The sequence below is a fragment of the Acartia tonsa genome, chromosome 4 (assembly GCF_053477335.1).
Source record: "Acartia tonsa isolate MP-2025a chromosome 4, ASM5347733v1, whole genome shotgun sequence".
NCBI classification, from domain to species: Eukaryota; Metazoa; Arthropoda; class Copepoda; order Calanoida; family Acartiidae; genus Acartia; species Acartia tonsa.
The window spans coordinates 27,514,149-27,540,406 of record NC_137263.1 but is presented as its reverse complement, the minus strand read 5'-3'; the positions used below and the strand labels follow the sequence as shown (position 1 = coordinate 27,540,406).

Genomic DNA, 26,258 nt, shown 5'->3' with positions numbered 1-26,258 from the left:
TGTTGGCGGCGGAAAACGGCGGCGGACGGCGGTCCCGCTGGTCCCGCCGCCGTTTCCTTCATTCAAATATTTTTTACTTACCAACCTAAAAAGATTTTGTTTCAATATCTTCAAAATCACAGGAGAAGTACTGAATTTAAGATATACCTTGATATACGAGAATTTGAAAATGACTAAGTCCCCCCGCAGGGCTGCTTGTAAGGGGAAAAATTTTTGAAAAAAATAACATGGTCTCAAATGATTCCAAATTGCCTAATTCGGCGAGAAATGCAAAAAAAAAATTTTTGTTGGCGGCGGAAAACGGCGGCGGATGGCGGGAGCGGCGGTCCCGCCGGTCCTGCCGCCGTTTTCTTAATTCAAATATTTTCTACTTACCAACCTAAAAATATTTTGTTTTAATATCTTCAAAATCACAGGAGAAGTACTGTATTTAAGATATACCTTGATATACGAGAATTTGAAAAAAAATGACTAAGTCTCAAATGATTCCAAATTGCCTAATTCGGCGAGAAATGCAAACAAAAAAAATTTTTATGGTGACGGCGGAAAACGGCGGCGGGAGCGGCGGTCCCGCCGCCGTTTTTTTTGAAAGATACCTCTAGTTGGGGTAGTTACTGACCCAGCCCAAAAGATTTCATCCAATTATCTCTAAAACTAAGGGAGTAGCACCCAAAATAAAATTGCTGGTATGTCGTGGCACGAGTCACCACATTTCCCCCCCCCCCCTTTACTGAATTTCCCCAATGTTTTAATCCAAATATAAGAAAACACCATTATAACACTTTGGGGACTAATTTAATAAACAGCTCAATGTCCCCTTCCTCCATGAACTATACAAGAGTGTATCACAAGTCTAATAATAACTAGAGAGGGAGTGGACATAAGCTGTTTAATACACTAGTCCCGGAAGGTTTATAATAACATTTTTTTTATTTCTTGGCTCAACAACTTTGGAGACTTTTATTGAATTTTAATTGGTTGGTTCATTAGGTTTAGTGATCAAACGTTTCAACCACTATGTAATCAACAAAAAAGGGTCAGTTTGTGTATCATCATGGGATATACAAATAAATTTATCAGCCATTGTCTTATCCCTCTAGATCCCTGTACCCAAAGTCTAATAATAACTGGAACACTCATTTTTATTACATAACAAGAAATAACATGTTACTGAAGGATCTAAGGGATAAGACTATGGCTAAGGAATTGATGTACATCCCCATTAATAATACACAAAATTAACCCTTCTGTAGATTAAAATTAGTAGTAGAAACGATTGAACACTCAAATTAAGAAACCAATCCATCAAAATTTATTGAAAGTCCCCAAAGTTATTAAGTCAACGAATAAGAAAAGGTTATTTTCAAACTTTTTGGACTAGTGTATTAAACGGCCTATTTTGTCCAACATATTTCTGATACTTATTAAATGCAAATCTTTTCTATAATATGAGTCTGAACGAACTCTGTAAAGGTTAGCTCATTTATTTAATCTAAGCAAGTTGAAATTTTTTGATTGAAAACTTTGGTTGATGATTCCTGTAACAATAAGGGTTTAGAAAGTGTAGCAACTCTGCAATCGGTACTTCTGCTTTATAGCTTTAGTTTTTGATATATTGAAGACGTAAGTTTAATGCAAATTATTGCCAGTTTCCCAAGTGCCAAGTCGAGCACATACCCCCCCCCCCCATCTCCCGACCTTGAAAAAAGGAAGGGATACTTTCTAGTTTGTTTCTTAATTATATAAGGTCAGGATAGGATAGTTTATATTGGGTACCAGGAACCCTTGCAAGTTAATACAAGGAGGGAGGGGTTGAAAGTGATCAAAAGACACTTTGAGGGAAAGCACCGAACATCTTTTATAAGCTAAGACATCTTTTTCCAAAATTAACAGAGATAAACTAAAATAAGTGGTAATAACTGAAACATTCCCTGGATCTATCAGTAACTTTATTGTAAAGAAGAAACAATTGCATACATATATAATAGGGTTGGGCCAATACTTTTTTGGCTGGATACCGGATATCCGGTGGATTTCTAATGACAGATAATCGTTATATGGCAAATTACTAGATATCTGGCCGAATAAAAGAACATCGGCCGAATAACCGGATATCTGGCCGAATAACCGGATATCCGGCCAAATAACCGGATATCCGGTCGACAGCTGGATATCCGGCCAAATAACATATATTTGCCGGATATCCGGCATTATAAATCAGCCAGATATCCAGTATCCGTCCAAAAAAGTATCTGGCCCAATCCTATTATATATGTATGCAATTTGACAATTTTGTATTTGGAAGATTACTTGCTACACCATCATATGTTATAATTGAGACTGCCCCCATTTTTTTTGGTAAATTTCAGGTATATATCAACACACTTGAATTGAAATTTTGTAAAAATCTTTAAAATTGGGATGGTACAAAAGCCCCAAAAATGCCATAAAAACAGGGTTTTTTTTGCAGATTTTAAAAACTTTGCAGTGCTTGTACCGTCGCAATTTTTGCATGGGTCATTTTTATGCATAAATCAACCATATTTTGGCTGGGGGCAAAAATTTTAACAAAATTTTTCAAATCCGGGACAGGGTAATGTGTACCTGGAATTTATCCTTGCCAGTTCTGAAATTCCACCGCTTCCTGGTTTAGAGATCGGACTAATTGGGTCAACACGCCACAAGATCAACTCACTGCAAAAGTTATCCTCGTTCTTTGGCCCAGCTGGTGCTGAACTCATATTGTGATGAGAAGTTGTCAACAATAACGGCAGCACAGGATGAGAAGTAATATCATTCACACGGAATCTGTGGCCGTTTACGCGCGCCTTATGGGAAATATTCAACAACTGGCAAAATTTTGTATCTGGTGAAAATGTGACGTCCCAGAGGTTAAGTGTTCCATTCTCATGTTTTGATATCATGGAAACAATAGGAGAAACATCATACTTCTTAGTTACTGAGACAAGCTTTTCCTTGTATTCATTTTTCATCTCATCTTTCAGGGCTTTTTCTTCATCATTCAGATCATCATCTGCACTATAATTACTTTCCTCTTTTTCAAACTCCTCCAGTTTCATTTCCATTTCATCAACTAAACTGTCTATATTTAGTAGATGCTTGGAATTAAATACAACGACATTGCTACTCATCGTGCTGGCGTCACCAATAGGAATTGCATTTGGTATTCTGGAGCTAAAGCTAACTTGAGCTTGTCTAAATGCTCCAGGTTTATATTCGTCCAGAAAATCTGCCACCCAAACCAAGAGGCTTCCATCGACTGGATGTACCTAGGTATTATTTTTAAGGAAAAATTAAACATAAGACTTTTAGTTTTAAACAAATTAAAACATTTTCCACTAATAAGACTAAAAATACAATATTACTAAAGCTTACCGAAAATAAAAGATCAGAACTTTGGTGCCAGTCCTGCAACAAAACTTCAATCCTCCGATCTAATGCTTCAGATAATGTAAACTGGTGATTTGACATTGTGCTGGGCTGGCTAATATCAGTATTAAAACTTGTTACGCTTGGAGTATGGGAAATTCCGCCGCCCCCAAAAGCTCCACCTTGTGCTCCCTCTCCGGCAAGACCAACACTGCTCCCAGTACCTCCTATCAATAGTTCTTTAGCACTATGCGTAGGACTTGTAGGATCTTGCTTATTAAACTTGGGCTCCTTTGCCTCCTGCAATAGCTCTTTTTCTACGATAGAGTCGTCACGCTTCAGTGCAATCTTAGTCAGCTCTTGTAGGATTTTCTCAGCCTCGAGGCTAAAATAAATTTCCTTGTTGTTGAGCCAGTGCAGAGAAAACTTGTTTGCTCCACCAGCATTATTACCACTGCTCATGGCGGGGACCAGGGGAATATCAGATAGGGCATTGATAGTTGCAGCTAAGTGAAAATGCAGGCCAGGCGCGATAGTCATACCCTAAATATTAAATGATTATTATCAAAGAGAACAGGGCGAAAATACTTTTACCTGATGTGAATCAATATCGAAATAAGGGGGGGAGGGGTTTAATGCAACCATCTCGTAAACAGTGAGCAAATGGCACTTAGAATTCGAATTTTGATCTGGAATTTTGCATGAGTAATCCTTGGTAGGTCTATTTTCCCTAAATTGAACAAAAAGTTGGAAAAGTAACGGCTAACGGCTGGCGGCTCAGCAGTTTAGCCATTTTTTAAAAATATTTTCAAGGGAAATCATCACGAAACCTATCTCTACATAATACTCTATGCTGCTCCAAAACGTTTTCAAACGGTTCTAGCCGCTAGTTGCTGGTACTAGAAATCTAAAACTGTTTTTTTTTTGTATTATTTCACATGATTTAAAGCAAAAATGTGTTTCAAAAAGTTGATTCCTACATAATTTATGGCATTGCCCTAAAAATAGCCAAAAAAAACAGCTAAACGGCTGAGCCGTTAGCCGTTACCTTTTCAATTTTTTGTTCGATTTAGGGAAAATAGACCTACCAAGGATTACTTATGCAAAATTTCAGATCGAAATTCGAATTGTAAGTGCCATTTGCTCACTGATTACGAGATGGTTGCATTAAACCCCCCCCCCCTTTCTTTCTTTAAATATTTATACTTTGCTTAAATGTCCTGAGTACTTTTCATTTATTTTTGTTTCTATGCATATTTTTATAATAAAATGTAAGAAAAGGCTTTTTTATATATATGTATGTGAGGCGAATGAAAAACTAACACTAAAGATAGATGGTTTCTACATATAATCCCCATGAGACCGACTCAAAATGCAAAAGATTTTGGCGCGCAACTCTAACCCATTTCTTTTATGATATAATGACTATTTACACGAAAAAGTGTTCTGGTAGCTTTTTTTTAGCAAAATGTCAATTTCGATTTTCATGAAAAATGGGAAGGGTCCCCCCTGGGGGAGAAATTTTATCTTTCAAAGTATGGCTTTTTATACAGGGTGATTCAGAATAAACTGAGTTTTCTGATACAACCAATAGGAATATGGAGATCCATATCGGTTCAGCAGTTAGCGAGATCCTTCGGTACAAACAAATAGACATCCTACTACTTTATTATGAGGATTTGTAATTAAATATTTTTATAAAAAAATCAAACTTTAATAACTTTTTTGTCTTTAGATTTTTTTGTCAAATAAAAAGTTTTTTTTCCTTTTTAATAGGTATAACCTAAGTTATTAAAGAAGATTTTTTACTGCAAATGCATCCCAATCAAGTAATGTGAAAAAATAAAAATTACAGTTTCTTAAAAATGCTTTTGTGAGGAGCTAAAAAGCATTTCACCTTAAAACTCATTAAGGTAATTTTCTTAGACCTTTTTCTAAATTAATATTGAATTCTAGGATTTTTTTATACATAGTAGAAGAGTTATTTTGATTTTTGTAAAATGTACCTTTATGTCAAATGTACCTATATGTCAAATGTACCTTTATGTCAAATGTAACTTTATGTGAAACGTACCTTTAAGCCAAGTTTACCTTTATGTGAAATGTACTTTTATGTCAAACGTACCTTTTGGTGAAATGTACCTTTATGTGAAGTGTACCTTTATGTCAAATGTACCTTTATGTAAAATGTACCATTATGTCAAATGTTCCTTTATGTCAAATGTACCTTTATGTGAAGTGTACCTTTATGTGAAATGAGTTTTTGTGAAACGTTTTTATGTGAAGTGTTCCTGTATGTGAAATGAGTTTATGTCAAATGATACTTTATGTGAAATGTTTTATGTGAAATGAATTAATGTGAAGTGATTTTATGTCAAATATTACTGATCCCTTTTTTTACAACTAATAACTAGTAGGCGAGGCATACAAAAAAATCGACAACAAGTGTATTTAACAATATTAGTTTTGATAAAGAAAGAAATCTGATTAAAATGTCTAGGACAAGCAAAGTTTCAAACAGACAGGCACCTTAACATCCTACAGATAGACATCAAACTACTGAATAGTACGAATGGGAATTATTCCGATGCTTGAAGCAAAAAAATTGATCAAAGTTACGCAAAGTTGCATACAAAAATATATCAATTTAATTGATGGTAAAACTAAATGTCTATAAGGACATAATATAAAACCTGATAATTAAAGTTATGAAAGTCATGCACGGAATATGAGGATGGCAGAGAAGGTATAGGCCTAGGAATATGGTTATCTGCGTCTCTCAGGAGTTTTCTGGAGGCATAGCTCTGGCGCATATGCTTTAGCCTTTCTATGAATCTTTGCTTCTGTCTGTGTGCACGGAAATGCGGGTCCTGAAGAGAACGAAAATTGATTTCTTTTCAAAGCTTTAAACATATTTATTAATATGAATCTACAGGGTGGGGCAAATAAGACCGGACAAATTCTAACTTCTAAACAAATGAACATAAAATCGTTAATTTTAAAGATTTTATTGAATTTTAAAAACTGGCAAGCAAAATAGGTATATATCTAATAGATTATTCAATAAAATCGCCGCCATCTTCAATCACCGCCTTCACCCGCCCCCGGAACCGCCCGCAGGCCCTGGTCACCATGTCTCTGTCCAAGCTGGCGTAGTTCTCCTTGTTGGTGGCAATGAGGGAGGTCTTTGTTGTATAGGCATGTATATTGGTGCATGCTTCAAAGTAGCCCCAGGCCCAAAAGTCCATTGAATTAAGATCGGGCTGCTGGGAGGCCACATTTCCTTAGGAACATGAGTAACCGCAGGATCCAAATTCACCCAACTTTAACGCTAGCCTTTGACACGGAGGCTCTTATTTGGACCACAGTTGAGCTTGAACGACGTTCTATACCTTTTTAGAAATGGTATGAAGATTCAGCTAGGGTTGTCAACGAAATCCATAGTCTAAAATGAGTTTTTAAGTTCCATATGGGTCTCTAACGTCGCGAAACGAGAAATTTTCATGATTTCACACAATTTTTGACATCTTAAAATCTGCCACGTTTCACTTTGCCGGAGTACTACAGCCAAGCCACTTTAGATAGAGAGCTCTAGTCTTTTCTAGTGTCTTATTTGTGTATCTAACAGTATCCCCAGCAAGTTGCATAACTCTACCTCATCTACAGATGGGCTGAGATCCGATTTAATGGGCCCTAGTCGAGCATCCAGATTTTTCCACCGGCGCATTTCGAATCTGCCTTGTTGAACATAAGCGCGGCCAGCTCGGAGTACGAGCCTATCTTCGTCCAAAGATTTTTGTATGCTAAAAGGTAATTACCTAAGCTTTTTATAGTGGGGTCAAACGTCCTGATTGGTCAAGTAGTTTTGGCGCTATGGCCTTTTAAAGTTTGTTCGGTCTTATTTGCCCCACCCTGTATAAAGTTAAGTGTATATATGTATAATGAAAAAAATTTGAACTCAAGGAGAAATACTAATATACCCTTTCATTTCTTAAAAATATACCTATTCAAAGAAGCGTCAATGTATATGAAAACTTGATATCAACTCATTCATTGAGATAATATTCAATTTATTGAATTTACTATTGTTGCTTTCCATTTGTACTAAACTTATTTTTCTAACCTGAGATGCTTGTGGATCTAGCTGTTGAAGGCTAATAAGACCATCATCAGGAAGAACAGTCTCGCACCACAAACGTGATATATTGTCCTCACAGTTAGTCACTAACATATTTGCCACGGCACACCTGGTAGAATTTTAATATATATTAATTAACAAATAGAGTTTGTTTAAGGAGTGGGATTAGTGTAATTACAGTTTTAAAATAACATTCTAAAACACAAAGGAGAAGATAAGTTAAAGTCAGAGTTGATCCGGCCCGAAATTCGAATCGGGCGTGCGGTTTCGGTCCGCCCTTATCGGTCCTTAAGGGCAGATCTGGGCACCCCCGTATTGGGGGGATGGAAAAAAGGGGAGGGGTTGAAAAAAGTGAAGCTTCTTATAGGTCCTGAGATGGTTTTAGGCTATCTTATTTCTAATAATAAGTCTCAGTATGGTTTAAGGCTAATTTTCTGCCATCTAATAATATTAAAGAAAATTAAATCTTAGCAGCAGACAAACTCCATAGGTTGATAACTATAAGAACAAGTCCAAACGCCCAGGGCAAAAGGGCGGAGGGGATGTGGTGACTCGTCACTCGACATACCAGCAATTTTATTTTGGGTGCTACTCCCTTAGTTTTAGAGATAATTGGATGAAATCTTTTTGGTTGTGTCACTAATTAACCCAAGTTTTGGTATCTTTCAAAAAAAAATTTTTCTTTATTGCATTTTTCGCCGAATTAGGCAATTTTGAATCATTTGAGACCATGTTATTTTTTCAAAAAAATTTTCCCCTTACAAGCAAATTCTCGTTTATCAAGGTATATCTTAAATACAGTACTTCTCCTGTGATTTTGTAGATATTGAAACAAAATCTTTTTAGGATGGTAAGTAAAAAATATTTGAATTAGGAAAACGGCGGCGGTCCCGCCGCCACAAAAAAAATTTATTGCATTTCTCGCCGAATTAGGTAATTTGGAATCATTTAAAACCATGTTATTTTTTTTAAATTTTTTCCCTTACAAGCAATCCTCTTCTCAAATTCTCGTTTATCAAGGTATATCTTAAATTCAGTGCTACTCCTGTGCTTTTAAAGATATTTAAACAAAATCTTTTTGATGGGTCAGTAAAAAAATATTTGAATTAAAAAAAACGCCGGCGGTACCGCCGCTCCTGCCGTCTATTGCCATTTTCCGTCGCTGTCCAAATTTTTTTTTAATGCATTAACGCCTAATTAGGCAATTAAAATTTGGAATCATTATGGGGCCATGTTATTTTTTCCAAAATTTTCCCCTTACAAGCAGCCCTGCTCCCGCCATCCGCCGCCGCTGTTTTCCGCGGCGGTACCTACCTAAAAAGATTTTGTTTCAATAGGTATCTTTAAAAGCACAAAAGTAGCACTGAATTTTAGATATACCTTGATAAACGAGTATTTTAAAAAAGTCCCCCCGCAGGGTTGCTTGTAACACTGCGAATTTTTTTTTAAAAAAAGTTGACCCTCAAAATTTCACCTTAAAGTGATTCTTTTCTAAAAGTTTATAGTCCACTAAGTTGTAAATTGTAAGAATTAAAATCCATTAAGTCCCTTCTAACAAGATATTGGCAACTTTTTGCACACATTTTCGCAAACGGCAATTATTTCCTTTATTTCAAGTTTTGGTTAATAACATTTTCATAAAAATTTTTAGTAATAATCATTTAAGATCCATTGTTGAGAAAAAATAACTGGAAAAGTGTGTTTCCATGCAAAATAAGCTTAAAATCTAATGATTTTAAAAATTTGCTATTTAAAGGTAAAAAAGAATATTTTTTGCTTTTTGATAGCCTGAATATGTTTAATTTTGTTTTTTATATAATATTCTTTGAAAAGACATGCATACCTATTCTTTTAGATTTGAAAAAAATTGAAAAAATCGGAATTAATCAAAATTAATCTATAGCCTTTAAAAAATACTTTTGATATTTTTAACCTATATAATCAATAAAATCAATGGAAAATACAATAGTTTTATAAAAACAAACTTTTGGAAAAGGTTTAAGATAGCTTCATAAAATTAGCATTTCAGTAGGATATTTTTCTTGTCTATTTTAAAAATGCAATTTAAACATAGTTAACAAATATTTTGTTAGCAAGAATAGTAATAAAATATTTCAATAACTACTTAAAGCTTTTTGTGGCTATGTTATTTATTTAAACAGAAAATCTATTTTGTCAGAATTATAAAAATAATGAAGTATTTTCAATCAAGCTTGCAAAATAAACGTAATTTTATCAAACTTCCTCACAGTTTATAGAAGATATTGTTTTAAAATATTAATTATCAAAATAAAATCTTTAATTTACAATGTTAAAAACACCTAAAAGTAAATTCTAAGCAAAATTAGATTTATTCTCTAGATTTAGAGTAGCTGCGCTACTTAAAAAAACATCTAGTATTAAAACCTATCAGCTGATCAAATTTCAATAGTCATAAATTGGTGGTTTACAGATATCTAAACATATATGTCTTACAGATTTATTTTTAAGATGGAATGTAAAGTATATTATACAAGATGCCATTAAGTCGAATGTTAAAAACAATTTTTTTTCATTAATTCATTAACAAAAAATAATGTTATAAATTTAAACTCACAAAGAGACTATTGTGTATTTTAATGATATGTTCTTTCTGCAATTTTAATCAAAACAAACTTTTTCTCTCATTCAAGTCCGGGATGATTTTAGCACCAAAAAAATAAAACAAATTGAAATACTTTTGATTTAATTTGATATTATCGTACAATATTTTTTTTATAAATATAATTTAAGAAAAATATTTATGAAATATTTACCTGTCATAAAGACGACATATAAAAACAACATCCTTATAAGGAAATTAAAATCTAAATTCAAAATTTTTAAATTCATTTTATGCTTAGAAGGGACGAGAAGGATTTGAATCTCTACATTAACTTGTTATTTTGCTTGTATATTTATCATATTTGTTTACAGTTTATTGGTAAAGTGTGGTAATACTTTATTTCGAGTCTATGCCATTGTGGTAAGCGGAAAATTTTTTGAAAAAAATAACATGGTCTCAAATGATTCCAAATTGCCTAATTAGGCGAGAAATGCAATAAAAATTTTATTTTGGTGGCGGCGGAAAACGGCGGAGGACGGCTACCCGCCACCGTTTTCCGCGGCGGTACCTCTGCTATTTTTTATTTAAATATTTTTTACTGACCTACCTAAAAAGATTTTGTTTCAATATCTTTAAAAACAAAGGAGTAGCACTGAATTAAAATTTTTTTTTTGGTGGTGGCGGAAAACGGCATTGGCGGTCACGCCGCCGTTTTTTTCAAGGATACCAAAACTTGGGGTAATTAGTGACACAACCAACAGGATTTCACTCAATTATCTCTAAAACTAAGGGAGTAGCACCCAAAATAAAATTGCTGGTATGTCGAGTGACGAGTCACCACATCCCCTCCGCCCTTTTGCCCTGGGCGTTTGGACTTGTTCTTATAGTTATCAACCTAATTCTTTTTGTAAACTCTCTTATACGATTGGATCTACCTTTAAAACTTTTTGTCTAGGGGCTAGTGGGGCAAAAGACCCCCCAAAACACTAAAAGGGGTAGTTTCACGAAATGCATTTGAACTTAATTTAGTGAACTGCATATTTTTTGCTAGTAAATGGGTTAAACTATAAACCACGTAGTTTTGAAAATATCAAGACTTGAAAATCGTCTTTTTGTGATATATGCAATTTAAAAAGACTATTTTCAAGTCTTGATATTTTAAAAACTACGTGGTAGAAAATTGAAATTCTTTCAAATATATGCCATATAAATGTAGTTTAACCAATTAACCAGGAAAAAATATTCGGTTCACTAAATAAAGTTCAAATGCCTTTCGTGAAACTACCCCTTTTAAGTTATGAGCTTATTTTTTAAGATATTGAGATGATTTTTTTTCCAGAAAACTTTTTTCATATAATGAATTTTTTAAATGGAACCTTTTTATTACATAAATGAGTTGATTAGCCACCCTATATTGTGGATTGTAAGCTCAAAACTTATAAATTTTGTATTTTTTTTTTTTGGGGGGGGGGGGGGGGAATAAGAAACATTTTTTTCTCGCAATATTTTGACTTTTGATCTTTTATTAATAATATCAACGGAAGAAATAGAATTTTGGTAAAAATAATACAATTTATTTTTTACACTGCTATACAATGTTCTTATTGTTCAGGGGTTCTGCACAAGATTCATTTTTTCCCCTGCTGCAATTTTTTTATATTTTTTTTCCTCTCCTAGTTTTTTCCAGCAAGGAAGGGGATATAATGGAAAAATATTTTCAGAACTCTTTATTTTATTAATATTATGCCCCCTTCCATATATTTTTTTTTTAACCAAAGAGGGGAGAAAAATAGAAAAAAATGCTTTCAGCCCTCTTAATTTTTACATTTGTTTTTCCCCCAACCACATATTTTTATTTCTTTACCCCCCCCCCCCCCCCACCCCCCATCAGCCGGGTCAAATTTGATAATATACACCCCTGTTCTTGTTTCTAAAACCATTTTAGATATATGTAACTCATTTACGCTTCTATAAGTTAAAAATGATTTCCATTACCATATTTTAAAATATCACTATATTCTAGCTGTTGTAAGTTTAAGAAAGATCAATATTTAATTTTACAACTTTGAAAACAATTTCCAACATGCAAAACCAGGTTCTATAAAGCTTAGAATCCCTCACACTGTCTGTCTGTAATGCTATTATAGAATATGCCATAGGAGTGAAATCATTCATAAAAAAAAGCTTTTATATCAGATAACCTTTTATTTAACGTTAAATCTATGCCCAATAATCATTGGGAGTCAATAAAAGTGGAAAAACTTCCAATCCCCCCTACTTACTTGTCTATTATTTATACCTTGGCATATATTTGCTGGTATCCCTCCAGGAAAATCCAGTTACGGGTCTGGGGTGCGCCAGGTAAATAAATCCATATGAAATCCTACTCATATCCATATCCAGAGTTTGTTGACTTGGCATTAGCAGCTGCTGATTTTCATACCATATTCGAGCTAATTTATCCGTCTTGCCAGCTGTAGCAAATAAAGTTCCGTCTGTAGAAAAGGCAAGAAAGAAGACTGGATTTGGCGGTCTTATTCGCCAGATAGACTCCCAATTGCCAAATCGCGATTCTAACGCATCTCCCGCCCCACTCTGGTTTTCTTCTGTTAAATCAAATTTTGCTCCAGAGTTATATTTCCACATCTGTAGCACCTCTCCAGCTGTAAGTAGCCTTGTTCCTTCATGATTCCATGCTAGGTTGGCCACTCTACACTCCAGGTCAAGTTCACCTGTTTTTACCCACCAATAGTCCAGTCCATGCTTAGAGGTTCCACGGCTTTCCAATGGAGTTGGTTCAAACACACATACCTGAACATATTTAGCTACTTGTTATGTAATGTATGAGTATATTTTCTAATTTTTTTCAGGTCATAACTAATGGCGGCAACGCTGGTTCTGCAAATCGCCACAAATTATATTTTAGATGCGACTGCGGTTTTCGCCGCCGATCGCAACTTTTCTGTTTATTATTGACTTAAACATGTCGATTGCAATTTTAAAAAATTAACACATTCTGATGTATAACACTGGATACAACAGATCATACCTTTTTTAACTTGTAAAGCGTTATTTCAGTATTTTTTTACACAGATAAGTAAATAAATTAAATGTCAAAATATTCTCTTAATTTTTACATTTTTCCCCCACAACCACATATGTTTTAGAATATACTCCCCTGTCAATAACAAATTTTTGTCTAATTGAAGAAAACTTTAAATAAATGTGTACCTTGTTTTCATAAGCTACGGCAACTTTTCCAGTATTGTTAGAAACATCAACACAAGAAATCTGGACGTTGTTGTGACAAATTCCAGGTATAATTTGTACACGCTGGAAGTTATTTGCCAGGATAGTTATATTACATCCAGCTGCATATGCTGTCAACCTGACACCTTGGACACTTCCAACAGCAAAGGTTTTGTCTCCCGGGTTACAGGCCCCAGTTAAGATCTGGTGACACTTCATTTTTCTATTCCTGTACTATTTTCATTTTAGTCTGTAAATATTTACATATTATTTAATATAATCTAAATTCATCATGCAATGATTACTAGATTAGTGGATGGTTAAATTTAAGACAAGACAAAATCAGGTACGAGAAGCTGTTGTGTCGCAATAAAATAAATTTTTTTAATGTTCTCACAAAAGAAGATGAATAGGTTAAAGTGCTATTTTTTTAAACCCAATCAACGCGAAAGCACTAAAAATATCGGCAAAAAAAGATACTGTATGATAGATGTATTAATTTGGTACAATATAAAACTATAAAAAAAATCTCCCGTTAATTTTTGTGTCATTACCAAATATGGAACTACATATACTACTGTATATGGAACTAGCGGCTTCGCCCCTAGCCTTTAGGGTCTTTGCCCCAAGAGGTGATCAAAAAAAAATTTAGGCGAAATTCGTAAAAGGACCAAGGAAACCTTCTGCATAAAAAAAGGAGCTAGGAAATCTTCTGCAAAAATAAAAGGAGCTAGGAAATCTTCTGCAAAAAAAAAAAAAAAAATTGGGGGGGGGGGATTTTTATTTTTGGGGGGGTTGGGGGTGTCCCACCCCCCAAGAAAATAGCTTAAAACCACCACAGGACCAATTGGTAGATACCCTGAAGATTAGAATCCGATCGGTTCAGAGGTTACCGAGATCTTAAGGGACGGACGGACAGACATCAAGCTACTTTGTATTATAGATAATTGGAGGCAAGGACGTCCAAGCTTTATATATATAGATTTTTTTGAGGGGGGTCAAATTAGGCATTTCGAAGTTTGGGTGCAGCTGGTTAATCTAATATACAGGGTTCAGCGGCCAAATTGTCGCCAACTTTAAATCTGATAGATCCAAGACAAAAAGTGACACCAAGGCATGCTTAGAACATTGAAATCAGTAACCGAGGATCCAAGATTTGAACATTGTGCAACCTACTCTTTGACAAGGAATTTCTAAAAATGCCCACAGATTAGCTAGAAAGTTGTTTTATACCATTTTGGAAAAGGCATAGGAATCGAGCTAGAGTTACCATTTAAATATATATCCTAAAACGAATTTCAGGGTACCCCAGGTTGACTTGAAGTAGAGAACCGAGAAATTTTCGAATTTTACAAGAACTGTTATTTGGTCAAAATAAGGATTTGTGGCCTCCTAACTCTCCCAACCTTAATCCCTTGGACTGTTTTGCCTATGGCTTTGTCAAAAGAAATGTTGATAGACATCCCCATACCACCCAGGTCCTCATCATGGCTTCCATCAAGGAGGTATTAGGCTCCATGGACAAGGACAAGTTAAGAAGAGCCTGCAGCCGTCATTGAGGCCAATACCGATTTTATCGATTAAACATATAAAATACACATTACACATGTACGCTAGTCCTAGTTTTGATTTCAAAAAAAAAAATATTGAAAAATGTATGGTTTGTGTAAAAAGTTCACGACAATTTGGCGGCCGCACCCTGTATTTCCAAAATATTAACTAACAAAGGGAGAGGTAGGTTTCTGGTAAAATCCGTAAAGGTGTGTGTTTTAAGGCTTAAATATAGTAGTAGGGAGATAATATTCACTAAATATGTATATATCTTATTGAAAAGAACTATAGACAAAATTTTTTTTAAAGTTAACATAAAGGGGGGGGGGGTAAAATGTGGTGACTCGTCACACGACATACCAGCAATTTTATTTTGGGTGCTACTCCCTTAGTTTTAGAGATAATTGGATGAAATCTTTTGGGCTGGGTCACTAATTACCCCAACTATTGGTATCTTTCAAAAAAAACGGCGGCGCTCCCGCCGCCCGCCGCCGTTTTCCGCGACCACCAAAAAAAAAAATTTATTGCATTTCTTTGCAACCCTGCATGAGACCATGTTATTTTTTTCAAAAAATTTTCCCCTTACAAGCAACCCTGCGGGGGGACTTAGTCATTTTTTTCAAATTCTCGTTTATCAAGGTATATCTTAAATACAGTGCTACTCCTGTGCTTTTAAAGATATTGAAACAAAATCTTTTTAGGTAGGTCAATAAAAAATATTTAAATAAATTAAAAATGGCAGAGGTACCACCGCGGAAAACGGCGGCGGGACCGCCGCTCCCGCCGTCCGCCACCGTTTTCCGCCGCCACCAGAAAAAAAATTTTTATTGCATTTCTCGCCGAATTAAGCAATTTAGAATCATTTGAGACCATGTTATTTTTTTCAAAATTTTTTCCCCTTACAAGCAACCCTGCGGGGGGACTTTTTCAAGGTATATCTTAAATTCAGTGGTACTCCTGTGCTTTAAAAGATATTGAAACAAAATATTTTTAGGTAGGTCAGTAACAAATGGCCGCCGCCGCCGCCGTTTTCCGCCGCCACCCAAAATTTTTTTTATTGTATTTCTCGCCGAATTAGGCGATTTAGAATCATTTGAGACCATGTACTGTACCTATGGTTAGATTATTTTTTTTGTTTTAGTTTCTGTGAATAATAAAATATTTTTTTTTTAGAAAAAATGCTGCATTAAGTCTAAAATCCCATCCTTATTCAAACAGGTTCATCCTTGTAAAAAAAGTTGATACAAATATGTTTTATTTCTTAGATGAGCAGGGTGTCGAAAAAGAACAAAAGCGGCGGTCACTTTGCTGTTTTTTTTTGTTAATCTTTTTTACTTACCCACCCAACACCTTAAAATATAAAAGATTATGTTTAAAAAAAAAAATTTTGGTGGCGGCGGAAAACGGCGGCGGACGGCGGGAGCGGCGGTCCCGCCGCCGTTTTCTTAATTCAAATATTTTTTACTTACCAACCCAAAAAGATTTTGTTTCGATATCTTCAAAATCACAGGAGTAGCACTGTATTTAAGATATACCTTGATAAACGAGAATTTGAAAAAAATGACTAAGTCCCCCCGCAGGGTTGCTTGTAAGGGGAAAATTTTTTGAAAAAAATAACATGGTCTCAAATGATTCCAAATTGCCTAATTCGGCGAGAAATGCAATAAACATTTTTTTTTTGGTGGCGGCGGAAAACGGCGGCTGACGGCGGGAGCGGCGGTCCCGCCGCCGTTTTCTTAATTCAAATCTTTTTTACTTACCAACCTAAAAAGATTTTGTTTCAATATCTTTAAAAGCACAGGAGTAGCACTGTATTTAAGATATACCTTGATAAACGAGAATTTGAAAAAAATGACTAAGTCCCCCCGCAGGGTTGCTTGTAAGGGGAAAATTTATTGAAAAAAATAACATGGTCTCAAATGATTCCAAATTGCCTAATTCGGCGAGAAATGCAATAATTTTTTTTTTTTTGGTGGCGGCGGAAAACGGCGGCGGGCGGCGGGAGCGGCGGTCCCGCCGCCGTTTTTTTTTAAAGATACCAATAGTTGGGGTAATTAGTGACCCAGCCCAAAAGATTTCATCCAATTATCTCTAAAACTAAGGGAGTAGCACCCAAAATAAAATTGCTGGTATGTCGTGTGACGAGTCACCACATTTTACCCCCCCCCCCCCTTTTTTATCGTTCTACTACTGTTTTTAACTTATAACACATAACCTTTACGGATTTTACCAGAAACTTCTCCCTTCATACTAATTTAGGTTAGCAGTCTCAAATTATTTCATAGGGTTTAATTAGGCGATTGCAACTATTCGGCGACATTTTTTTCACAGTTTCATATTGTCTAACATTAAAGCAACTATCATGTCAACTTGTTTCTTTTTGCTGGATTCATTGTAGTTCTAGTCCGAGTAGTTAAAAAAAAACAAGCACGCAGGATATGTAAAAATATATGACTTTTCAGATTTAATAAGTGTAAAGTCCTATCAAAATAAAATAATCCCCCCCCCCAAAAAAAAGTGGAAAATTAATGCAAATGACAAAAAATAGAAGTTGAATTTGTAAACAATGATAGTTGTTCATATCTTTTTATGAAGATATATTTACTGTTATAAATAATTTTACGAGGGAAAGGAGGATTTACACATAATGTTGCATTGAGTACCAGCAAACTTATTTTGTATTAAAAGTATCGAAAAGACGGTGGGGTATTTCATAACTTCGGACTGGGTTCTGCCTTATTATTTACTTAGGCAGACCACAACAAGTTGAAATTAAGAGAGTTACAGCTGTTATTGAATGCAACTTTACGCTTTATCTTCCCACTCTCTGTTAATTTAAAATCATTTCCTCCTCAAATAAATGACATAGTTTTTGATACCATGACCATAATAAAGGAAGCTCTGGTTTTGGTAAAAGATTAATGATTACAAATTGTAAAAATATAAATATATATAGTAGTGCTTTCCGGTTAAAGAAGGCGTCTTAACTTTTTTGCTTTTTATTTAAGATAGCTAGCCGGTTCTTTTAGTAAGTTGTAGATGTAAAATTGTCCATAGAATTTAGATATGCAATCGGTTTTTATGTAGACCTCTTATTTTTAAAGTAATTTAAGTTTTTTTAAAAAAATAATTAAGTCGGTTTTAAGGTACTAAAACGCAACAAAATGTAATATAAAAAGTACATTTCTCTCTGTCAAGAGAAATATATGTATTTGACAAATATAACTTTAGTCTTGTGTATTACCTTCTTGGAGCAAGATCATTTGCTCTGGGATTTGGCACAGACCAAAAGTGATATTATTACTGTAATAGTTATTATAACCTTATTTTATATTATAATCTGTAATTGAATTAATACACATTATTAGTAAATTAACTGTTTGTTTCTATTATACTACGCTACAAAAATAAAAGAAGAAAATTGCCAGTATGAACAAAAATAGTAAGATCTTTAACTTGACACCTTACTTTTAAAATTCTGTTGAGTAATTATTGAAAAAATCTATTTTTTTAACCTCGGTTTAATAAAAACTTTAAACCTAAATATTTTCTCAAACAGACAAAAACAATATAGGTTCATATATACCTTTAGAATCAGAAAAATATTACGAATCCATTCTAAGCAAAATTGAAAAAAAGTAAAAACTTTAAAAAATAAAAATGGCCTAAGATATTATATCTTTACAGGCAACACTTAATTCTAACTATTAAACTAGCCAATCAAAAATCTCAAAAATTGACGAATCAGGAAGCTTCACCTCAAAACTTTACCAATAGAATTGACAAAAAAAAAGAATATTGTTCATACAATATATACAATAGATACTACAATAAAAATAGTGATACTTACATAACATGTAAAGAATGAAAAAGTATGAACAAATATGCTTCAGTTTGTTTATAAACTTCAAAACAAGGCAGTTAAAAATGCATTATTGTTTCTTGTGTTAAAAAAATATCTGTTACAGTGTATGTACATTTGTTTAGGTTTTGTTCAAGTCAACCCTTTAAAGCCGAAAATTATGATTCTTAAAATAAACTTATATTTTTTATTATAGTTTTATAAAACTTTTTCAATTTTGCTTAGAATGGATTCGTAATATTTTTCTGATTCTAAAGGTATATATGAACCTATATTTTTTATGTCTGTTTGAGAAAATATTTAGGTTTAAAGTTTTTATTAAACCGAAGTTAAAAAAAAAGATTTTTTCAATAATTACTCAACTATTTTTGTTCATATTGGCAATTTTCTTCTTTTATTTTGTTGCATTTTAGTACCTTAAAACTGACTTAAATTTTTTTTTTAAAACTTAAATTACTTCAAAAATAAGAGGTCTACAAAAAAAACCGATTGCATATTTGAATTCTATGGACCATTTTACATCTATTACTTACTAAAAGAACCGGCTAGCTATCTTAAATAAAAAGCAAAAAAGTTAAGACGCCTTCTTTAACAAACTTAATTCAGTGTAGGTATTAGGTTAGATAAAATCTCTTCTGCCGGAAGAAATATATAATGTATAATATAAATTATTGCATATCCTAGCAGTGTAGTATAACTATATGATTTTATATGCTTATGGTATGCATTTAGTAATATAAATTAACAGGGGTTCCACGTAATATATATTATAAAAGCAAAGCTTTTCTATAATTATGGTCAGCCTTATTATGATTTTTGTATGATATAATCATCCTATCAATCTGATTTTTAGAAAATTGATTTCTTGGATAACAATATTATAAGCGAAGAATCTCTATAATCAAGACCTAAAAATGTAAGTAGGTATGAGTATGACCTTAAACAGAATACTTTATTTACGCAATTTTGCAATAAGTTAACATACAATTTTGTGTATACCTTTAATAAATATTTCTCGCATCGTATTATAAACAGCTTTCCGCGGATATAGAATGTACAATTATAAGATTAAAACCATTTTTTTAGCCCCGAGGTTCCGAAGGCACCAGCTAAAAAAACTGGTTATAATCTAATGCTTTTACATTTTTATATTCGTAGAAAGCTGGATATAATACGATGCTAGACATAGTTTTTTCGTATGGATGAGAACCGGTTCCTATCCACTGTATTTGAATGAATACGAGAAATAAATATTCTCCTTATTAAGTGTTTATGTTCGTTTGTTCTACAGTTCGATTCAGAACTTTCTTTGTTTTCAAAATTTCCTAGCTTAACAAAATATGAGAAACTGTCTTTTTATGGAATAACTATGGGAAAATCCTCTAAAACAATCTTTGTTTTGAACGGTTAGCTGTATGGTCTGTAGGTCATAATCTTTTTTTTAATATTTGAGAATCCAAGTAAAATGAAATCGATATTATGCACCTGTTTTGCATGGTGTACTTAAGTTACCCCTAAAATTATTGACTACTAGAGATTTTTAATTTCACATTTTGGCGGCTTTTAATGTTGTGCAGAAATCCGCTTGGGCACAATCCGTTCTTAATGTTGAGTTTGTTTATGAAGTTAATTTTGCCCCAGTAAAGTTACAAGATATGAAATCATATTTTCTCTTGAATTAAAAAAAATATGCGTGGAATGTAAACAAGTTAAATTAATAGAGTATTTAAACAACAATAGGTATGTAATTAAGATAATAAATATACACTTTTTCTTATCTGAGATTTGATGTATTAAAAATCACAGTCATAATTAGGTTTGTCAATCAATTTCATCATCATTTTCAATGACTTCCGGTATTGTATTATACTGCCAATCCTCTGGAAACGGAGTGACAAGTTGGCCAGAAATCCCAATGCCATAAATACTTGAAACAGCACCAACTCCATGCCCAATTCTTCCGGTCAAGCTACCTAATTCAGAAACACGAGAAGCGCGAGAGGCATGTGAACGAGAAGAACAGACAGAAACGTTGGCCTCGTCTGATAAAACACGATTCCTTCCACCTTCAGCTGTAGGCGATTTGCAATTTTCTTTTACTTGTTTATCTGTTGAGTCCATGCTTGACAATTGACTAGCTGCAAAGGAATCGGACAATGATCTTTTGTTTAAAGAAACATAGTGTTCAGGAGAGAAAAGTGGCCCTTTATTTATACGATTACTGTATGGAGTTTGTAAAGATGTTGATGTTTGAATTGCAGTTCCAGCCAAATGACCTTGAATCCAGGGGGATTGTATCAGTGTCTCAGTCTCAATGCTTCTGATGTACTCACAAACCTTTTCTTCCACAGAGCCAAGAGCTTCTGGGAGCTGAGGAAATGTTGAAGATTCAACATCGCAAGAAATAATGCTTTGTTTCTCATCTCCAGTATGACTTTCACCATCACACATATTCTAAACAAGAATAGTTATCATGAAAAATTATGCCTTTTTGAATAAAAAAAAGAAAACATAAAATCAACATTTAGAAAAGGGGAGGGGGGGGGGGCGTAATGACATTTAAACGTAACCTGTGAACAAAATGGTCTAAATATTGAGCCAGACACTTGAAACTTGGTACAAAAGCCTAGCCCTATAGATACTACATTTAAATGAAAAAAAAAGGGGGGGGGGGGGGGTAAAATGTGGTGACTCGTGCCACGACATAACAGTAATTTTATTTTGGGTGCTACTCCCTTAGTTTTAGAGATAATTGGGTGAAATCTTTTGGGTTGGGTCACTAATTACCCCAAGTTTTGGTATCTTTAAAAAAAAACGGCGGCGCTCCCGCCGTTCACCGCCATTTTCCGCCGCCGCCAAAAATTTTTTTTTTAATTGCATTTCTAGCGAATTAGGTAATTTAGAATCATTTGAGACCATGTTATTTTTTTCAAAAATTTTTCCCCTTATAACCAACCCTGCGGGGGGACTTTTTTTCTTCAAATTCTCGTTTATCAAGGTATATCTCAAATTCAGTGCTTCTCCTGTGCTTTTAAAGATATTGAAACAAAATCTTTTAAGGTAGGTCAGTAAAAAATATTTGATTAAAAAATGGCGGCGGTACCGCCGCTCCCGCCTTCCACCGCCGTTTTCTGCCGCCGCCAAATATAATTTTTTTATTGCATTTCTCGCCGAATTAGGCAATTTGAAATCATTTGAGAACATGTTATTTTTTTTCAAAAATTTTTACCCTTTAAGCCATCCTACGGCGGCGGCAGAAAACGGCGGTACCGCAGGGTTGGTTATAAGGGGAAAAATTTTGGAAAAAAAAATAAAATGGTCTCAAATGATTTCAAATTGCCTAATTCGGCGAGAAATGCAATAAAAAAAATTTTGGCGGCGGCGAAAAACGGCGGTGGACGGCGGGAGCGGCGATTTTTTAATCAAATATTTTTTACTGACCTACCTAAACGGCGGTACCGCAGGGTTGGTTATAAGGGGAAAAATTTTTGAAAAAAATAACATGGTCTCAAATGATTCTAAATTGCCTAATTCGGCGAGAAATGAAATAAAATTTTTTTTGGGGGCGGTGGCGGAAAACGGCGGTGAACGGCGGGAGCGGCGGTCCCGCCGCCGTTTTTTTGAAAGATACCAAAACTTGGGGTAATTACTGACCCAGCCCAAAAGATTTCACCCAATTATCTCTAAAACTAAGGGAGTAGCATCCAAAATAAAATTGCTGGTATGTCGTGGCACGAGCCACCACATTTTACCCCCCCCCCCACCTTTTTTTTATTTTAAGGTTAAGTAAGAAAACCCTGCGGAAATGGGATTTTTAAGCCTTTTTTTGGTGCAATTTGATGTAAAAACTCACTTTTAATTGTTTTTTTTTTTTAATTTTCCTTAAATACTGTATATCTATTCATAAGGACATTATTTATGATGATTCAGCAAGTTTGGGACCAAAACTCAAAAAACCTATATTTGATATATGACATACAAACTTTAGAAAAAATGCACTTTACTCCTGCGAGCCAACCACCTAGCCCTCTGGGGTCGGTCCCCGACTTGCTGAATCATCTATAATAATGTTCTTGTGTATAGACACAGTGTATTCAAGAGAAAAAAACTTAATAAAAAAACAAATAAAGGTAAGTTTCTACATCAAAATAGACCAAAAAAGGCCTAAAAACCCTATTTACGCAGGGTTTTTCTTACCTTATATAGGTAAAAGATGTAGTACCTATATGACTAGGCTCATGTACCAAGTTTTAAGTGTCTAGCTCAATATTTAGACCATTTTGCTCACGGTTTACGTTTAAATGTCATTAATTTCTGAAACTTACAAACAAAACAACATGATATTAATAAAAGGGGAGGGAGAGGGGAGTTTGTACTGTTACAATTATTTTTATTTCCTATAACTGTACAAACTCCCCCCCCCCCCTTATACAGCAACCTTGATCTCTAAAATGACCTCAAAATTAATGAAAAGCAACAAAAAAACGTTTATAACTGTGTTCTAAAATTTTCAAAATTGAAAAAAAAATTCTAAGAGGATAATGCCCTTTTATTAAACCCCACTAAAAGTCAGTTCTAAACAAAAAAAAATTTCTTATATTTAGAGTAGCTGCGCTACTTGAAAAAATTACAATATTATAATCAATCAGCTGATCAAAGGGGGGGGGGGATGTGGTGACTCGTGCCACGACATACCAGCAATTTTATTTTGAGTGCTACTCCCACAGTTATGGAATCTCGACCACAAAGAATTTTTTATCCAATCTTGACAAGTGAGGTATTTTTGGAAAGAGGAATATACATAGAAAACGCCTATGTAAATTAGAAAATACGCTCATATTTGCAAGTGATTTGCAAAAATCTGCAATGTTAATTTGCAAAATTTATTTGTGGTCAAGATTCCATAACTGTGCTCCCTTAGTTTTAGAGATAATTGGGTAAATCTTTTTGGCTGGGTCACTAATTACCCCAAGTTTTGGTATCTTACAAAAAAAACGGCTGCGGGACCGCCGCTCCCGCCATCCACCGAAATTTTTTTTATGACATTTCTTGCCGAATTAGGCAATTGAGACCACATGAGACCATGTTATTTTTTTCAAAATTTTTTCCTCTTACAAGAAACCCTGCGAGGGGCCTAATAATTTCAAATTCTTGTTTATCAAGGTATATCTGTAATTCAGTGCTTAAGTCCCCCCCACAGGGTTGCTTGTAAGAGGAAATTTTTTTGAAAAAAATAACATGATTCCAAATTGCCTGATTTGGCAAGAAATGCAATAAAAAAATTTGGTGGCGGCGGACGGCGGGAGCGGCGGTGCCGCCGCCATTTTTTATTCAAATATATTTTACTGACCTACCTAATAAGATTTTGCCTCAAAATCTTTAAGAGCACAGGCAAAGCACTGAATTTAAACTACCTATACCTTGATAAACTTTAGTATAAGAATATAAAATGTTGAACATTAAAAGATAAATTGATCAGGTGATTTGTAAACTTCAGGGTATAAGTATACATTTAGCCAAATTAAATTCAAAATAATTTTTTTATTCGTGAAAGTTAATAGGGTACCGTGGGGTAATTGCAGTAGGGGGGGTCAATTCCAGTCACCCATACCAACATTTTTAAAACCGTTTTTTAACGATGTTCTAAACGTTTGCGAGAGATCTTCAGTTATAGTTAATTGCCTATACTTTCATTTCTTACTTCAGCAAACTTTTGTCAGATCACTCCTTCTATGATTTTTTTGCTCTCAAAAATGGACCAACAAATTTGAAGAAAAAAATTTCAAAATAGGCCGTGTTAAACCTAAAATTGTGAAAAAAAATGGCAAGTCCTAGCGACCTGAGGGTTTTTGTAAATGAAAACTATGGCCTTCAGTTATCGTTTGCAATTGGAGGCGTTGTTCCAACTTGATTTTTTCATAATTTTTTTTCATTTAAAAAAAGTGGGGATATTCCGGTCACCCAATTTTTTTTTACAACTGTATGTTTTACTGTATAATACCCTAATGTTTTATTTAGGTGATCTGGAAGCATAAACAACCTAAATGCATGACCTAAGCTTTAATTATTGCCTTGCCTGTTATGTGATGTACATTACTAGTCATTTTACTGCTTGTATTATATCATATTTTGTTGCCTAAGCTTTTCAATTTGTAAAGACATTTAAAAGGGGGGGGGGGGGCGAAAGTGACACTTTTTGAAACCAAAACTAAAAGTCAACAAAGGAACTCAACCAAAAAAGGAGTTACAGGTCTGAGACTTTGCATGGCAGTTGCTTTATAGGGGTACAATATGGAACTGTGAAGAAACGGCGGCGCAACCGCCGAAAACCGCTGTTTCCCGCCGAAATTTTTTTTGCCTTTTCTCGGCGGTTTTCGGCGGTTGCGCCGCCGTTTCTTCACAGTTCCATATTGTACCCATATAAAGCAACTGCCATGCAAAATGTCAGACCTGTAACTCTTTTTTTAGATGAGTTCCTTTGACTTTTAGTTTTGGTTTCAAAAAGTGTCACTTTCGCCCCCCCCCCCCCTTTTTCAGACACATTTTTATAGTAATGGGAAGAGTATATCACCTAAAGAAACGCCTTAAGTATTTGCCTGAAGATGTATCAGCTACATTGGCTCATGTAAGAAGGGGTATGTCTGTTAGAAAGGCCGCTAGTATATTTAAAATTCCTTATTAAACCATTGCATCTTTTTCATATAAGAGGGTGTTTGCGATTTTTGCAAAGGTGTCTATAGAATGCTCTTTGCATGTCCTAACAAAAACTCCCCAGGATATGGGTTCTATCTTCAAGATTTAGAGTACATATTCAAGATTTTGTATTTTTCAAAATTCCTGTTGCATAAAATGTGTTGAAATATTAGAGTTGGACCCCATATCATTTCGAGTTTATTATCAGGCAAGTAATTCTGCATCTTTAGACACCTTAACCACCCTTGTAGGTCAATCCTAGCCAATTTGAGACAAGAAAAATGTATGAAAAACTGCTGTCAAAACTGGCAGGATTTATAAAATTAAAATTATTTTGGGAAAAAATCACTTTTTTCAAGAAATTTCAAGACCTGCGAATCAGAAATTGCCTCTAATTTATGTATACAGCTTAAAAAACATAATCATATGATAAAAAGTATGATTTAAAAAAAAGGTTTTTTGCGATTCGACCGATTTTTTTCAAATAGGGAAAAAGTGGTCAAAAAATTGTCTGATCTGCATGCGACTAGTACCGTTAGAAAGCTAATGACCTCAGCTTTCTACTCATAGTTTAAAATGTTTTACATCTATAGTTCTTGCTGGTATTCTTATTCTGTAGACCTTCTTGTGAGAATTTATTTAAGGCTCAGCCATTTAGCCGTTTTTTGCCTATTTTCAGGATAAATCCATCATCAATTACGTAGGAATCAACTTTTTAAAACATATTTTTGGTTTAATTCATGTTAAATGATAGCAATAACCATTTTTAAAACTTCTAGTACCAACAGCTA

General features: G+C 34.3%; 2 protein-coding genes across 9 annotated transcripts in view; both read right to left on the bottom strand.

Moving 5' to 3' along the window:
- The window catches only part of Rbcn-3A (rabconnectin-3 alpha), a 43,734-nt gene extending 30,123 nt beyond the window's left edge, over nucleotides 1–13,611 (bottom strand). The window contains exons 1-6 of the mRNA XM_080159379.1: nucleotides 13,344–13,611; nucleotides 12,412–12,923; nucleotides 7,514–7,637; nucleotides 6,084–6,260; nucleotides 3,397–3,933; nucleotides 2,605–3,290 (exon numbers count right to left, since the gene is read on the bottom strand). Of these exons, the coding sequence (XP_080015505.1) occupies nucleotides 2,605–3,290; nucleotides 3,397–3,933; nucleotides 6,084–6,260; nucleotides 7,514–7,637; nucleotides 12,412–12,923; nucleotides 13,344–13,580 (2,273 nt within the window). The 5' untranslated portion in view covers nucleotides 13,581–13,611. The remainder of the gene's footprint in view (nucleotides 1–2,604; nucleotides 3,291–3,396; nucleotides 3,934–6,083; nucleotides 6,261–7,513; nucleotides 7,638–12,411; nucleotides 12,924–13,343) is intronic.
- Nucleotides 13,611–26,258, bottom strand: part of LOC145318060 (uncharacterized) — a 31,505-nt gene continuing 18,857 nt past the window's right edge. The window contains exons 5-6 of one of the 8 annotated variants that reach the window (XM_080159385.1): nucleotides 20,260–21,228; nucleotides 13,611–13,717 (exon numbers count right to left, since the gene is read on the bottom strand). In XM_080159385.1, the coding sequence (XP_080015511.1) occupies nucleotides 20,596–21,228 (633 nt within the window). In that variant the 3' untranslated portion in view covers nucleotides 13,611–13,717; nucleotides 20,260–20,595. Of the gene's footprint in view, nucleotides 13,841–20,259; nucleotides 21,229–26,258 lie in introns of all 8 variants that reach the window. The other 7 variants (XM_080159386.1, XM_080159387.1, XM_080159389.1 and 4 more) reach the window with 7 other exon arrangements.